Raw genomic sequence first — 16,540 nt, 5'->3', positions numbered from 1 at the left:
TAGAGGGACACTTATCCGGTAGCATAGGGCCGCAGTCCCTTACTGCATTACCTAGATGTGCTGTGGCCATGTGCCCTAGGGATTTCATACGACTGAGACGCGCGGGTAGAATTCCCGCATCCCAAGAACACTTTCTGAACAGGGACCCAAAGGAAAGGGAAACAGGTAGCGCCAATGGATTCGACGGAGAGACCAGCTTTTTTGTCATGGAGAATTTCCTAGGGGTCGTGTTTAATGATTGATTTATTATCGATAATAAAGCGCAAATTCATGTGAAATCAATGCACATTTCTTATATATTTTTATAAAAATCATTAGACTGTAGAACACGTTTACTTTGCCTTGGCTTAGCCACAGATAAGTGTAATCTATTCTGCGAACGTCCTCTGATTCAGCCTTCGTCTCCCGTGACACTATGATGATGCTGTATCCCCACACCGACTAGAATTTTTTTTAGGTTTTTTTAATATACTGCCACAAGTATCTTTTGACATCTGCACTTGATTTATGAGGTTGGCAAAAAAAGAACTTGTATCCGTTTGGGCTATCTACGTCATTTCGGTTTGTAAGTGATAAGCATTCCCCCTCTCCCACATTCCCACTGCTGGGTTTGCCTCGATCCCCTACATATGCATATTACCTTTCAAAGCGTCTCCATTGGCTGGTAGTAGGAAGAAACCATATGGTTCTTGCTATAAGGGAGTGCAATTTCAAATGACATGTGTTCTACGATTTTCGAAAAAGAAATGTAATGTAAGACAACTGAATGGTTAATTGTAAGATTTGAGGTTTACACAGCGGTGAGTATGAAGATTTCTGTCTTCTGGGTTGTTGCGCTGTGTAGTATGGTAGATGTTTACCAACGTTTCGGAGGTCATACTGCCTCCGTCATCAGGGCGATGAAGATTTCTGTCTTCTGGGTTGTTGCGCTGTGTAGTCTGGTCCATGTTTACCAACGTTTCAGAGGTCATACTGCCTCCGTCATCAGGGCGATGAGTATGAAGATTTCTGTCTTCTGGGTTGTTGCGCCGTGTAGTCTGGTAGATGTTAACCAAAGTTTCAGAGGTCATACTGCCTCCATCATCAGGGCGATGAGTACGAAGATTTCTGTCTTCTGGGTTGTTGCGCTGTGTAGTATGGTAGATGTTTACCAACGTTTCGGAGGTCATACTGCCTCCGTCATCAGGGCGATGAAGATTTCTGTCTTCTGGGTTGTTGCGCTGTGTAGTCTGGTCCATGTTTACCAACGTTTCAGAGGTTATACTGCCTCCGTCATTAGGGCGATGAGTATGAAGATTTCTGTCTTCTGGGTTGTTGCGCTGTGTAGTCTGGTCGATGTTTACCAACGTTTCAGAGGTCACACTGCCTCCATCATCAGGGCGATGACTACACAGCGCAGCAACCCAGAAGACAGAAATCCTCGAATGATTAATTGTTATACTGTACAGATTGGAACAGTTAGATTTACTTTTAACGCTGTTATCTCTAAAGTTCGGCGGTGAATTCACAAAGAGAGGTGCTTATTTTTACGGGCAAAAAAAAAAAACTCGTTACAGTAATGAGGTCATTTTCAGTGTTACGTGTACCTATTCGTCACAGCGCCATGGGTCTTTCTCAGATTGCGGATAAAGAAGAAAGCTTGGAGGGTAACAGCAGATATTTAGGATCAGCATTTGAGGGCAGCTAGCAAGTGGTGATTCACGTTTGAGAGGTTAAACGTGGGGCTAACAGCTCGTCACCGCGAAACACGAGTTTGTTACGAAATTCTGCACTCTAACACGGACTTTGTGAGTTGTTATGAGCCTCAGGGTTTCATAAAAGACGGGGGCCTTTGGAAACAGTGACTGACCTGTGAGGACTGCGGGTTTCCAGCCGAGATTTCGAGGTAGACGCTTTACGGATACGTTAACCCGCTCAGTACTTTTGAGTATATCTGGACGGAGGGATGGATGGTTGGAATGAATGACCAGAGGCAGTCGGACTGCATTTTAAGAACTGTCAAGCAGTTCAATGGAAGGATGAAGGACCTAATTCGATCCAGATGTCTCGTTACTGTGGTTTTCATTTTATCCGTTTGCTGTGTCGATAGTTCAGTATTTATTGCTGCCATGCGCGTTTTCACGGATTAGTACGATACTAATCGTTACCAGCGAGACAGGAGCACATTTTTATTTCAAAATTTTACGTGCCAAGACTTTTTTTTTTGTTCTAACGAATTATGTCTGTCTCGTTAACAGAATTCTTTTCGAAAAACGAGAGGCTATGAGGCTGTTTTTATGTTAAATCTTTTTAACTGCAACCCTTAATGTCGTGATTTTTCCGGTGCGTGAAACAGAGAAAACGCGTTCAGGGTGTAATTCTGCTCTAGCATAGCGACGGAGTCACTCAGTAGGCCGTTCTCATTAACGTTAGCTAGTTTACAACACGTTGAGAGATCAAGCCCCTTGTTTTGCGTCGCCTCCAAAACTCCCCCCCAACATTTCCTCGTCTCCGCTGCTCCAGTATTTGTTTTGTATTCATCAGTGATGTTGCAGCCGACATGTGTGTAAATAAAATATCACAAAGTGAGTCTGAAGTTTTTCAAGTCATGTCTACTGTTGATGTAAAGGCCGGGGTTTAATTAGCACAGACATGTTGTGAAACACACGATCGTGTTACATTACTGCATACATAATTACAAAATATCGTATCAGGTTTAAAATACAAATTTATGTCTTTGACTGATTGAGTGATTGAACGCAATTTAAAATGCAAAATTATGTTATGTCAAAGTGGAACGAAAGATGATGATCAGTTTAGGAAATTAAGAGATTCTGACTGCAGATGGCTGTTTTTAGGGTTGTTGCGTCGTGTATTCTGGTAGAATTTAGCCGACGTTTCAGAGGTGTCTGCTGCCTCCATCATCATGGCGATGAGTAAACAGCTAAGTTCTACCAGATTACAACAGCTTGGAGATTATTATAAATAATAAAATTATGACAAGTTTTAAAGATAAATTTCCTGTAGTGCCAAATGTCATTTCTAGCCGGGAAGGAAGATTATACGTTAAAGTTTGATAATTTTGACGCCCAGATCTGTAACACTTTCCCCCAAATTTGCGGAAACCTGATTTCGACCAGCCTTATGGCATCTGACCACATACCGGAATGCACCCCCGTCCCCTGGGGTGTTCAGGTGCCGGAAGGTAATTGAACGACGGTATCACCATGGTAACGGACGGATAACGGTCTCGGGCAACGTTTGACGGACGAGTCATTCTCGTAGAATAGGACGGAAGACGAGAGTGTGACGGCGATGCTGTTATTATTAGCCCCGTTCTGCTGTCTCCTCATTTTCCCTTTAACTCTATTAAATAGTAAGAGGTTTTCTGTCAGTTATCAGCAACCCCGAGTTCTCTGTATAAAACATAATATTCACTTCGTCATCTTCTGGAGGTAGGCGGCAGGTACATCGCTGGTTATTCGATACGAACTTCCTTCTTAATTCCTAACTTTGTTTCCACCTCTCGTCTTTCCTTCTTAAATTTCTTGCTTCCAGCATTCTACCAAAAAAAAAATCATATAATACGTTTTTTAAATGTCTGTCACCGTATAAAACTCTAAGATTTTATATTCAACCACGTTTACGTCACTTCACAAGCGTTGAAGATGTCGATTTAAAACGAATATGATTTTGCCGTAAGGCCGTGGTCTAGGCAACACGGAGTTTTAGTCCGTGGCATCCCAACAATTACTCCATTCACACACAGAAGAAGGCAATGGCAAACCATTTCTGGATCATCTGCCAAGAACGTATATGAACAGGTCCCAGTCCTAGAAAAGGATGGAAGGATCCTGTTCATATGGACCTGTCGTCAGACAGAACACTACAAATAAAAAATAAAAATGCTGGATTTGGCATCATTTTCTATTTATCAGAACTAAATATACGCGTTTGAGCCAATAACAGTGACCTTTACTTTTGAAATACTGGGTTAAATTACAGGGAACTTTTAATTGTATAAGTGTGTATATAAATATAATTTTGTATATTTCATAACCTCTAGACTTTACGTATCCAGCGCGAAATAATCTTGTTGATAATGAATCTATAAACGGTCTGGTAATATTATCGTGTGTTTAAGCGTCGAAACAGTACCGAAGGTTCTGATAAAGGATTCTAGTTTGTGCTGGGGGACATAATTCGTTTCCTTATCTTTCTTCTTCTCCTTCCAAATAAATGAAATGTTTCATTTCATTTTATTTTACATGGAAAACTAGATTTCGCTTAGTCTTGTCACAAAGCCAGGAGCTGGTCTGTCCATAAAGAAAATAAAAGAATATATAGGTATATTTATCCCCTCCATCTTTTTAGTGCTTGTAAGTGACTTTCTTATCTTAATGACGCTTCATACAGAGTAAAAATATATGTACGCTATATTCTTCCAAAACGGAAATTAACACAGTTGCCTTTGACTCTGTCTTAAAATATACAAGTTAAAACATTTATAGATTGTTAAAACTAAACATATTCCTTTGAAGACTTAAAGAATCAAAAGAAACATTAAAAGAATCAAATTTAAGATCTCCTACAAAAAGCCGAAGGTCTGTTATGGAAGGTTGAATCTTTTATTACGCACCAACAGGACGTCGTGTCTTCTTTCACGACGTCGTAAATGCAAGACAGGACTACGTTGATTTCAAAAGGAGATAAAGTTTAATTCACTTTTGTGAAATAGTTACGCTTCTAATGAAAGTGTAATCGACACAGTTAATAGTATAAAGTGTTTGTCCCAAGTAAAGTTAACTTGTTTTTGATGGTATTTAGCACACAGAACTAACTGCGGATGAAGAACAAAGTTTTCTTTCCGGTCAGGTAAACATTCGATAATTACAAAGCGATTATTATTACCAATGAATTTGTCATTCACGCACTTGCGTAAACCATCTGATACATTTCATATATATGCATTTAAATAGGTAAGAAAACGTGACAGGATTCCCCATTCTGAAGATCTTACGTAAAAGTAAAGTTTGTCCCACTATACGCCGTGTAGACGCTTGGGGTGAGTGGAGGTATAGCTCCTCTCTTCCTTGACCTCGGCACTAGATGGGGGTCAGTGGTCAGCATCACGCCCCGGCCGGCTTTACCCCCGGGAAAGCACCACGGTACCCATTGTAGAGGAGACTGGGTGGGCCCCAGAGCCGGTCTGGACGCAGAGGCTAGAGGAAAAATCCTCTGCCCCCCCGTCGGGGATCGAATCCCGGTCGTCCAGCCCGTAGCTAGTCACTATACTGACTGAGCTATCCCGGCTCATGAAGGTCTTACGTAGTATATATAAAAGCTATTAAGATTTACATCTAAATATGTGACATTACATATGTAATAAAATTAATTAATTTTATGATTCTCTAAATGTTTGTGTCGTGATTTATTGATTATGACAAAGTTGTGTTGAAAATCCTCCATTCTCTGAGGTATCTTTGATTTACACGACGTTTCGGAGGTTGGCTCTACCCCCCAAGCTGGGAGTTCTAAAGTTGTGAAAAGTCGAGAGCTGACGCGCCCGAGGAATTGGTATTGATGCAACTGCTTACGAAATAAACGTTGTTCATTGAGAGGAACTGTGCAAAAGTGGCTTTAAGTCCTACCGGAAATATTCTATTGTATTGGAATCTGAAAATTTGAAAACCGTTTAAATGGAATTCATTAAAATGCAGGACGATAATGTAGAATGAGATATACTTCTAGGAGATGGCGAAAGTTTGTCGAGACTAATTTTTTTTAATGATACCAAGATGTTGCTTTATTTTATGTTGTTATTATTATTATTTGAATTTGTTAAATTCCGTGGCTATTTACGCTGAAATTACACAAAGATCCCACGATTCGCAGTACTGTTAATTTTGTTTTTACGAATGATTTAATGCTAAATCAGAACTCAACTATTGTCGCATGTTAATTCGTACTATCGATAAATTCTTTTGAAAGAGGAAACAGGGACAGAGTTCTTTCTGCGAAATTGTTTGTTATTTATTATTTTTCAGATCGATTGTTTTAAATCGATACTGTTGTGAATAAAGAAGTTACATTATTAAAAATGAAGTATTTATTGTCAAACACCAAACATTCTAGGTTTTGATGTTACGGGACATTTCACCGCTTTTTCCTTCGAAATTGAGTCAGTTATCAGCACGTTTTCCCAATTACTTGTTTTCATTTTAATTTGCATTGTTTTGTTTCGTTCGTTCCCGTTCCATCCACCTGGTGCATGCCTCCTGGTGCTCTGCCCCCACGTGTAGGAACTGCAGATGCGAGTAAACGTGAATGCTAATGGACAGGTGTATGGTCAGGTGTCCGTGGAGGACCCGTCAGAGGTGGACAAGAGCGCCGTCTACCACGAGCCCTACAACCTCAACATGTACAGCGCCCAGGGCGGCAAGACCCAGCAGACCAAGGAATTGTCCCAGCGCCATCCGAACAGCCCTGACTACACCGGTGAGTCAGTGAACTACATGAAATTTATAGCGTTAATTAAAACTGTACAATAAAAATTAAATAACTACACCAAAGTGTCGCGCATGTTTAGAAAAAACAAAAACAAATATTTTAATGCACTTGTTTATGTGACTGTAAAACAGAGCTGTGTGTAATAGGTTATAGGGTTGTAATTTTCAGGGGTCTATAACTCTGTGAACGCAGACTATTTTAAATGTATCTCGGGGTCAGATTATTTGGCCTTACAACGCAGTTATTGAATTAAATCCCTGTAATAACCAAATGTATTAAAATGTTCTAGACGTATTTTCATTGTATAGTTAAGCAAAATATACATGGGTTTTGGAACCTTGGATGCCTGTAGATCAGTCCGTCCAAGCAAATGGTGGGACTTTAAAGTAGGCCACGGCCACTTCCTTCCACAACCTTTCCAATTCATTGATCATCCTTCGATTCTATATATAAAAAGAGCTGCTGACAGCGTCGTTAAATAAACTATAAATAGATAAATTCGAATTGAACCCTAAGAATAAAGTAGGAAATTATAGAAGTTGTTAATATTTTGGAAAAACGGACTTCTCGTACAGTCATCGAGAATTGTATATATTTTTGAATTACGCTTCCTTTAATGATGTATTTTAGATGAATTAACTAGACAACTCGTTTATCTAGATAGCTCAGTATAATTTACGTTCGAAATTAAAAGCGACTCAAAATAAAAAAAAAATATAGACGCAGTCTTACAGTGAAAACTTTGCAACAGTTCATTTACATGAATGGTTTTCTCTGTGAAATTTAATGCACTATGTCTCACGCCATCGCTTTTTAATGACTTCCCTTGTGCATACCTGATTTTAATATAGTTTCCTTTACTCCAGATACAGTTTTCATTAGCGTTTATCTTTGTTTATTATGTTGAGAAAATGTTTTGCCCTTTTATAACGCGGAACAGAATATTAACGAAGTATGGTCTACACACCAATAGCGAGGCAGTAAGGAAATAAGGCAATCAGAAATTTAGTTAGCGTCTGTGATTCTTGGGTATATTCCAAGTTTGTGTGTTGCAGCTCCTGATGTTTTGAAATCTGGAAGTATTCCAGTGGTTCTACTTCTGGAGAAACTTGGCGCTCGGAAACTTAAACCTTCATTCTCTGATGATAATTTTCATTCTAACGTTTAGGTTAAAAAATATGCGTTGATTTCGTAATGGGATAATACGAGGTGCGATCGGAAGGTTTCCAGACTGCGCGTATAAAAACCCGTACACTTATCTCAGGTATTAAATTCATCCTCGAAGTAGTTCCCCTGGGAGTGAACACAACGATCCCAGCGCCGCTGCCAAGCCTGGAAGCATCCCTGGAAATCTTTCTTTGTCAGCCTGTCAAGCACCATCTGCGATTCTGCCTGAATCTCTTCTATCGTCTCAAATCTCCTTCCCTTTAGTTGAATTTTCATCTTTGGGATGAGGAAGAAGTCACACGGAGCTAAGGAGGGTGCGGGATGACGGCCATGGTGTTTGAGCTGCTGACAAACGAGAAGTCGATTCTGCTTCTGGTCCTCAGACAGGATGCGTCGCATGTGGAGTTCTTCCTTTAGAATCAGCTGACAGGTCCCATAGCCTATGCCAACAATATCGCACAAGTCGTTGATGGTACGACGTCGATCTTCGTGAATGGCCTGCCGAATCTTCGTAACATTTTCGGGCGTTGTGCTCGAAGATGGTCGTCCAGAACGCTCGTCATCATCGACAGAGGTTCGGCTATTTTTGAAACGTGAATGCCACACAAAAGTTTGTGCACGACCCATTGCGGACTCCCCAAATGCTTGCTTTAGCATTTCATAGGTTTCCGTAGCCGTTTTGGCGAGTCTTTGGCAAAATTTGATGCACACGCCATTCCGAAATCGCAGGAGGGTCGGTGTAATGCACTACCAAAACGCCCGTAACTAAGAAACAAATGCTAATTCGATGATGCCGGCTGGCGCACTGATTCACTATGAAAGTAGGCCGCACCCTCTAGTGTCAGAAGCTCGTACTACATCCGGTTCGCCCTCTATTGACACAGTCTTGAAACTTTCCGATCGCACCTCGTACTGACTTTGTGATTTTTTAAAGGTCAAGACATGGCTTAGTAGTTTGAAACTTTGAAGTTCACGAGTGGTGTAGTGTTTAATGCAAAAAATAACATCGGATTTTCGTTTTCTTAAAATATGTTTTAATACAGCATGAATGTTCGTAAAAGGCGGGGAATTTTTTGAGTAACTTTGCAATTGTCAGATTTTAGTAGAAAGAGGAATAATAATTTACAGTTAAAGAATGTGTACTAATATAATAATTATGTTCTTACTGCAAAGATCAAATTGTTAATGTTATTTAAGGATATAATCGTTGTTTGTTACGACAGTCATACGAAGTACATAAATACAAAATGAAGACGTTAATTATTGAAGCAGGAGGGCTTTAAAGGTATAAATTGCATTTAAATATCTCTCAAAGTACACATCGTAAGTCGTGTAAAAACCAGAATTGAATTACTAATAGCTTCTGATAACATTAATAATTCGACATTTATGTTGATAGGCTTATTGTTCTCGGTAGGAACGTAAACAAATTAAACAAAATTAGCTCAGTAACTAACACTGGGGGACAGTTTGGAAAAGAAAATTGTGTTTTGTTCATAGCATTACGACTTAATTTTTAGTTCTGTAAGATTCATTTAAGACTGGAAAGTACACAAAAATATTCTACCATATTTAGATATGTTATTCTTTGAGTTAGAAAATCCTCATTTTGCTCGAATAATTCAGCTTTGAAGTTTTCGATGGACCTCACAGCACATCAAGTAAGTGTCTTTGTCATTTTAACGAAACCTGTACAGCAGACTTCGTCCGGCATCGCTGTTTAGTGATACGTTCTCCTGAAAGTTTTCTTATGCGCCCTAATGTTGGTGCAACGGAACCGAGCTACAACGGAAGTGAACGAGGGTTGGGTTTGCAGCAAAAGATAAGCCTTGCAGCGAGAGACTGTTTACTTTCAACACCACCCCCGTCATCTTCCTTTCGAAAATGTGAAAATGTCTGCTACGTGACTAAAGGAATAAAGGCACAACAGAAGAAATAGCTCTCCCCAAACTATAGGTTATCATTCCTTCATAATGTTTCAAATTTCCTTTAAAATTGTTACGTTGATCTCTTGTGCCCTCTGTAATCTAGCTTCACACTCTTTCAGATCGCAGTTCTGAGACGTACTGTCTCTTCCGGCTGATTAGTTAAATTATTCGAACGCATGAGTAAAAAATTATCGATTAAATTTTTTTGTTATCTGTCTTGGAGGATTTTTAGGTAAAACCTTTTGCTTTGTGCTGTAGCAAGCAAGCTATCCGATCCGTCTCAGTCATAAATGACGACAAAGTCTCTCTGTCCGTTCTGTTCCCGATTTTGGATTTCTCCTCGGTCCTTCAAACAGCAACTCCAATGCCAAATTAAGAAGTTGGCTCTAATACGTACTCCAGTGTGTGACGTTTAGCCATCTGCTTGCAATCTAAAACCATGTACGTACCTTTATGGGTTGTGTGTCTTCCCTGAATTAGAATTATTTTATTCCCACTGACCTTTCATTTCAATTGTGTAAGTTTCCGCAAAATAAATTTCATTTTAAACTCTCCAGATTTTGCGTCGTTATTGTGGCTGGTCAACTTTTATTTTCAACCACTGGATATTCTGACGAAATCGCCATGTTACAAGAATTATCTGATGTATTATCAGACTTCAGAAACTGAGAAAAACCACGAAAATGGCTGTCTTCTGAGTTGTAGCGCAATGCTGTCTGGTAGAAGTTTACAAACGACCTCTGAAACGTTGGTAAACTTCTACCAGATTAGACGACGCTAAAACCCGGAAGACAGCCATTTTCGAACTCACTGACGTGAGAACCTCAAATTTTACTACGAGAAACCTCGGTCAGGATAGCTGATATCTGTGGGCGAGGTTTAAATTCGAAACTTTCTGAATGTGAAACAGAAGCTCTAATCACGATTTCCTAAATGCAAATATTGATCGCATAAACGTGTTTCAGTTTGCGCTATGTGCTGTACGTCTATTTAAGTTTTATTTGTAAAAACTGTTAGAAACAATACATTTCCCTGAGACGGTTCGGAGACAGTCTGGTCACGTTAGTCTGAATGTGTTAAAAATAGTCGTACTGTAACACGAAGGCGAAGATGAGAATTAGAACGGGGGAGATTAGAAGCAGGATTACGTCTCAGGACTAGGAAGGAAGACATCGTGCAAGACAGAACGGAAGTTTTGTCACTCCAGCGATGTTAATCCCACACTTTTCCTAGGTTTTACTACTACGCATACCATTTTCTTTTCAGACGTTCCCGATATTGTATCTCAGGAATACGCGGTGCCTCACATCAGCAACGACGGAACACCACCTCCCCCGTTCCCCATCGTCCCCCCCGCGACGCCAGCTAGAACACTGCCCCCTTTACACAATTTCTTCCCCAAACCACCAGCTGTTCCACCGCCACCTGAGAAATATTATGCAGCCACAGAAATCTGTAAGGTAAGATACCTTAAATCAGGGGTGGCCAACCCAAATGATCTTTCGGACCACTTTGGAAATGCATCATAACTCCGCGGGCCACATATAAAATTATATATCCCCATATTAGATTTAGATACACTATAGACATTTTTTTGGAGTGAAAAATTGAAACATAATGAGTTATTATTATTGTGTTTACTATTATTCTTACATGTATATGGATGCACAAATAATGTATTATTTTAATACATTGGTTTTCACTACTTTGGCCATTATAAAATAAATATATTTTGTAAAAGTGTGATGAATCTCGCGGGCCGGAAAAATGTTCAAGGCGGGCCACATGCGGCCCGCGGGCCGCGGGTTGGCACCCCTGCCTTAAATGTTCAAGGAAGCTCGAATTGCGATCGTGTGTAATCAAAAACTACAGTAGGCGTCACTGAACTGCATCCTTCAAGGCCAAAAGTATGATACGAGGAAATAAAGTTGTACATCATAGCCTGGGCTACGTTTGAATCAGGATTGAGTAGAAATTATGCAGAGTCAGTTTGCTGGTGACTCACTACTTCACGCACGACCAAGACACTTCCCGAAAAGGAGGGTTGTAGTGACGAGAAACATTTGAACATTTACAGAAATCTAATGATAGTTAAGAGATCTTGTCAGTTTTACCACATATAGTATCATTTAATTAATTTGAAATGAAACTAAAAGAGAAATTACGGTCATGGACGAACGTAGTCCAGAAATTACGTAATTGAATTAATCTTCTGCTGTGGAAACTGAATGTAGTTGATAATATACTATTAACCTATTGAATGCATAAATAACCTTATTGTAGAACTTGCGCAAAATTCTTAAACACAAAGAAGAGAATACAAAAAATTTTTTTTACCATATTTATAAATTCTGCCATAAAAATTTCCATGGGCATTGTAACATTTTTCCACGTTTATAATTCTTTTTCTTCTTGTGGGTTGTTTAATACGTTTTTGGACTGTAAAAATGTGTTTTTAGTAGGAATAGTTGCCTTATTTTATCTGTGACCCTGAGATGTTGCTTCTTTATTAATATGTTCAAATTGCCTAAATATTATTAAAATCTGAGTCTCACACACCCAGAATTGATTTGATTTATCTTGGGACAGTTTAAGTGAGCGGAAGTTCTGATTGTCATTCTGGTTGTAGCAGGCTGCTCCACAGCCACCGTCGCCACCGTTATCCCCTCCCCCCTTGATGGTCCCGCAGTTGACCAGTGTCAAAGGGACAATCGGATCCTCTACATTCGGCGAAGCTGCCAGTCCTGAAGCGCTGACGACAGCGACCGATGAGGACGACGAAGATGAAGATATGCCATTGTGCCATTTCCCTAGGGAACACCTACGTGTTTTGGAGAAACTGGGACATGGGGAATTTGGAGAGGTAACATTAATAAAATAGAAAATATCGGGTTTCAGTTGTCATAAAAATAAAAAAAAATTGACAGTGGAACCACGGTTCCCTAGTTAACGTTGAATAACGTTTAACTGTACAAGTATATTTGTACCAAAATAAAATTTTATTTGCACATTAATGTATGTCTTTACATCTTATCTACACGTGACGTCATCCGCCGCCATCTTATCTATACGTGACGTCATCCGCAAACAGCTCGTCTATGTGTTGCGTCATGTACTCGACACACTCGCTCTAGAACCGTTCTTTGTTACCAAATAAATGGCCAAAACTCCGAAACCGTAAGAGTTAGCTGAAATCTGTTTGCAAATTTGGAAAGCTCGTGTTTATTTACGTATTTCACACGCAATATGTCCAGATCTAACTCTTACGCTTTAGACGTGGCAAGAGGTTGAAGTTGAGGAACGAGGGAATCGACAACTAATTTCAAATGTCCCAATTTTAGTTCTGGTAAATCTGAATTGGTAATCAGTACGATAAATATTTTGTTTACTTATATGTGGTTGGCTTTGGCCAAGGTGTGAGTAATGAAAAATATTGACATCATTACTAAATTACGATGGTCTCATTATTTCAGATCCACCTCTGTGAGGTGGAGGGGTTCCCGGACTCTGTGGATGTCCTCAGGCACAGCGAATGCAAGCTCGTAGCAGTAAAGTCATTGAGACCTGGCGCGTCTCAATCTGCAAGGTAAAGTATCTGTCTGGGAGATTTAATTTGTATTTCTCATAACATGGACGGGGCGTAACGCTGACAACTGACACCCATCTAGTGGCGAAGTCAAGAATGAGTAGGAGCTATACTTCACTCCCCCCCAAGCGCCTACATGGCGTATAGTGGGACAGATTTAATTTTTACGACGCTCATAACGGAATCTTATTCCACCTTTCTGCTTTACATTAAATTGTAAGTGAAAAAGAAAAGAAAGAAAGAAAATGAATACGGGATTTTACGTAAATCTGCTGTGTTTCAGGTCAGACTTTCAGCAAGAAGCTCGCTTGCTGGCAAGGCTACGAGATCCAAATATCGTGAGAGTGCTCGGAGCCAGCCTAGACGACGAGCCTTTGTGTGTCGTGGTGGAGTATATGGAGTGTGGGGACCTGAACCAGTTCCTGCAGGAACACATAGCAGAGACGGCGTCGCCACTGCCTCGGAATGCCAAGACACTCAGGTATCAGCAGATAAATTATAAAATACTGGATGAAATTTAAAATTTATAGCAATTTAACACAATTTAATTCCCCGTTGTTAGTAACCTTCAAATTCTGATATTTTTTGGGGGTGTTTGTTCACATGTCCACCTTTGTAAATTTTACAGGTATTATTTATATTCGTATGAAACAATGAAAGTTTTAGAATTAAATTTATTATGATTTTGCATAATTTAAAATTTGTCAAAAATTTCTCGTGCGCCATGTAATATTATAATATTAAGGTTATGTTCTCTCGAACGCATTGCTCGTACGTAAAAAATTATACTACGCAGTTTCGTCGGACATAATTTGATGTCTCAGAAACAAATCGGCGTGAAGTCATGAAATATATCGCAGAAGAAATGAAAATTCATTACAGAATATATTAAATGTTTCGTTATGAAGGTGTCTTCAGACGAAATTCTGACTTAAACTGATTGAATTTTGAAGCATTCAATTAATGATTTTAATATTGAATATATAAATGGAAATCATAATATGTGTGTTCTGTTTTACAGTTACGGCTGCCTTATTTTTATGGCAACGCAAATTTCTTCGGGAATGAAATACCTGGAGTCATTAAATTTTGTTCACAGAGATCTGGCAACGAGGCAAGTCTTTAGTTTTTAAGTCCATTATACTAGTCAGACTTCAATGAACATTACGATATATAAAATAAGTCATTTAAATAAATTCATTTTATTTGTACTTCTTATGTGCAATTGACTTTTCTTGTGTTTCTCTTAAGTTTTGCTGTGGTCGGGTACTAATTTTTTTTACAAAGTGGCCTAATAAATTACCCTTTAACTTTGGTAAATATCGAAGTGCGCGGAGGTTGTTTCACTTCTGTCCGGTATGTTTCTGTGTCTGACGCGAACTACGCTTGTTTGCAGGAACTGTCTGGTGGGCAGAGGATACGGCATCAAAGTATCTGACTTTGGTATGAGTCGCAGTCTGTACTCAGCTGACTATTACAGTATGGAGGGCAGAGCGCTTCTTCCAGTACGCTGGATGGCTTGGGAAAGTGTGCTGTTGGTATGCCTTATTTAGATTTTGTGTATTGTATTCCTGCCGCTAAATGAAATATGTTAGCAGAAGATGACCATTATCATTAATATACTAGCCACTGCAGTGTTTGTCCTGTTGGCATTGTGCATTATTAAATATATTCTACTTTATATTAGGTTGGGTTAGGTTAGGTTAGGTTAGGTTTGTTTAGGTTAGGTTTTGTTTAGGTTAGGTTAGGTTAGGCTTAGTTTAGGTTAAGTTTTGTTTAGGTTAGGCTTAGTTTAGGTTAGGTTAGATTAGGTTACGTTTTATTTAGGTTAGGTTAGGTTTTATTTAGGTTAGGTTAGGTTAGATTTTATTTAGGTTAGATTAGGTTACGTTTTATTTATGTTAGGTTAGGTTAGATTAGGTTACGTTTTATTTAAGTTAGGTTTTATTTAGGTTAGGTTTTGTTAAGGTTAGGTTAGATTAGGTTCGGTTTTATTTAGGTTAGGTTAGGTTAGGTTAGATTTTATTTAGGTTAGATTGGCTTTTGTTGTGATACCTGACACAAGATGGCTGATGGCTGTGTTTTGGGTTATTGTACTGTCATGGTAGACGTTTACTGACATGTCAGAGATGCTTACTGCCTCAATCTTTAGAGTGATGATCATAGGGCACTGCTAAAATGAACAGAACCAAATGTAGATGGCAGCAGGTGACTGTCACATTTATGCCTGCCATAACCTCTCCTACTACATAAATGATATGAAAAGTAGCTAAAGCCCCCAATAAACCATTAGAAATTAATTATTACTGCTTTATATTTTTGTTATCTGTTAAAGGTGTCATTACTGAGTCTGAAAGATAATGATTGTGCACAGATAATTTTCAAACTAGGTTATAAACTTGCGGATAATTGAAAGTCTAGAATTAAGTTTCTCTTGAAAACCATAATCCAGTAATTAAAATATTGTAAAATGTACTATGAATTCTGAGTTTGTATTTTATAATCCTTGTTTAGAAACAGTTAAATTATTAACTGATAGTTTATGCTCATTCACACATTAGACATGGAGAATAAATTAATATATCATTTTCTGTAAGGAGTCTATATACATCAGAGAGGAATCAGAATACAGTCTTGGAGATCTGACAAAGGTCACACCTAAGGCTTGTAAAATTGGTGAGGATATCGAATTGCCTTCCTTTAAAATGAATTTGTATTAAACTATGAAAAAAGAAATAAGCATTTTTATAATGTTCTCGTCTCGATTTCAGGGCAAATTCACAACCAAGAGCGACGTTTGGTCATTTGCAGTAACGCTATGGGAGATTCTCACGTTTGCACGTGAACAACCGTTTGAGGATCTCAGTGATGAGAAGGTTGTCGAGAATGTAACACACTTCTACCAGGATGATGGACACCAGGTTAGTATTTGGTCATTGGTTCAAGAGAAATGTGGATTTTATTGATTTATAACTGAATTTATAGACAGGCTTGTTGTAATTGTCCCGCGCCGTCTGAGGCGTCATGCTTCGGACCGGCGATATGGAATGCGCGCTGGTTTGAGTCTCGGGGGAGAAGAAATTTTCTCATTAGCTTTCGACCAGTGTATGGGACCGGTGTCAACCCAGCATCGTGAGGAAATTGGGGAGCTACAATGAGTAGCGTAATCCGGTCAAGAAAGCTAGCAATGGCTGGGGGTTCGTCATGCTGACCACACGTCACCCAATATCTGATTGGATGATCGTTCACCTCTGCTTAGGCATGTGAACGTGAGGCCAGCACTCAAGCTGGTCGGCTTTGGCTCTCTGGAGCTGTTACGCCACGGATTTTTTTGTGTACATCTTGCATCTTAGTAGGATTTAAGGTTTGC

At 39.3% G+C, this 16,540-nt stretch overlaps 1 protein-coding gene across 4 annotated transcripts in view; it reads left to right on the top strand.

Moving 5' to 3' along the window:
* Positions 1–16,540, top strand: part of Ddr (discoidin domain-containing receptor 2) — a 140,632-nt gene that overhangs the window by 120,576 nt on the left and 3,516 nt on the right. The window contains exons 9-16 of one of the 4 annotated variants that reach the window (XM_087351861.1): positions 6,333–6,477; positions 10,851–11,044; positions 12,214–12,447; positions 13,058–13,170; positions 13,454–13,651; positions 14,192–14,284; positions 14,567–14,708; positions 15,942–16,091. In XM_087351861.1, the coding sequence (XP_087207987.1) occupies positions 6,333–6,477; positions 10,851–11,044; positions 12,214–12,447; positions 13,058–13,170; positions 13,454–13,651; positions 14,192–14,284; positions 14,567–14,708; positions 15,942–16,091 (1,269 nt within the window). Of the gene's footprint in view, positions 1–6,281; positions 6,478–10,850; positions 11,045–12,213; positions 12,448–13,057; positions 13,171–13,453; positions 13,652–14,191; positions 14,285–14,566; positions 14,709–15,941; positions 16,092–16,540 lie in introns of all 4 variants that reach the window. The other 3 variants (XM_087351860.1, XM_087351859.1, XM_087351858.1) reach the window with 3 other exon arrangements.

Source organism: Zootermopsis nevadensis, unplaced genomic scaffold (assembly GCF_977971745.1).
Source record: "Zootermopsis nevadensis isolate Lab colony 2312 unplaced genomic scaffold, Znev_1.0 Znev_ptg000020l, whole genome shotgun sequence".
In the NCBI taxonomy this organism is placed as follows: domain Eukaryota; kingdom Metazoa; phylum Arthropoda; class Insecta; order Blattodea; family Termopsidae; genus Zootermopsis; species Zootermopsis nevadensis.
This window is presented reverse-complemented; position numbering and strand designations above follow the sequence as displayed.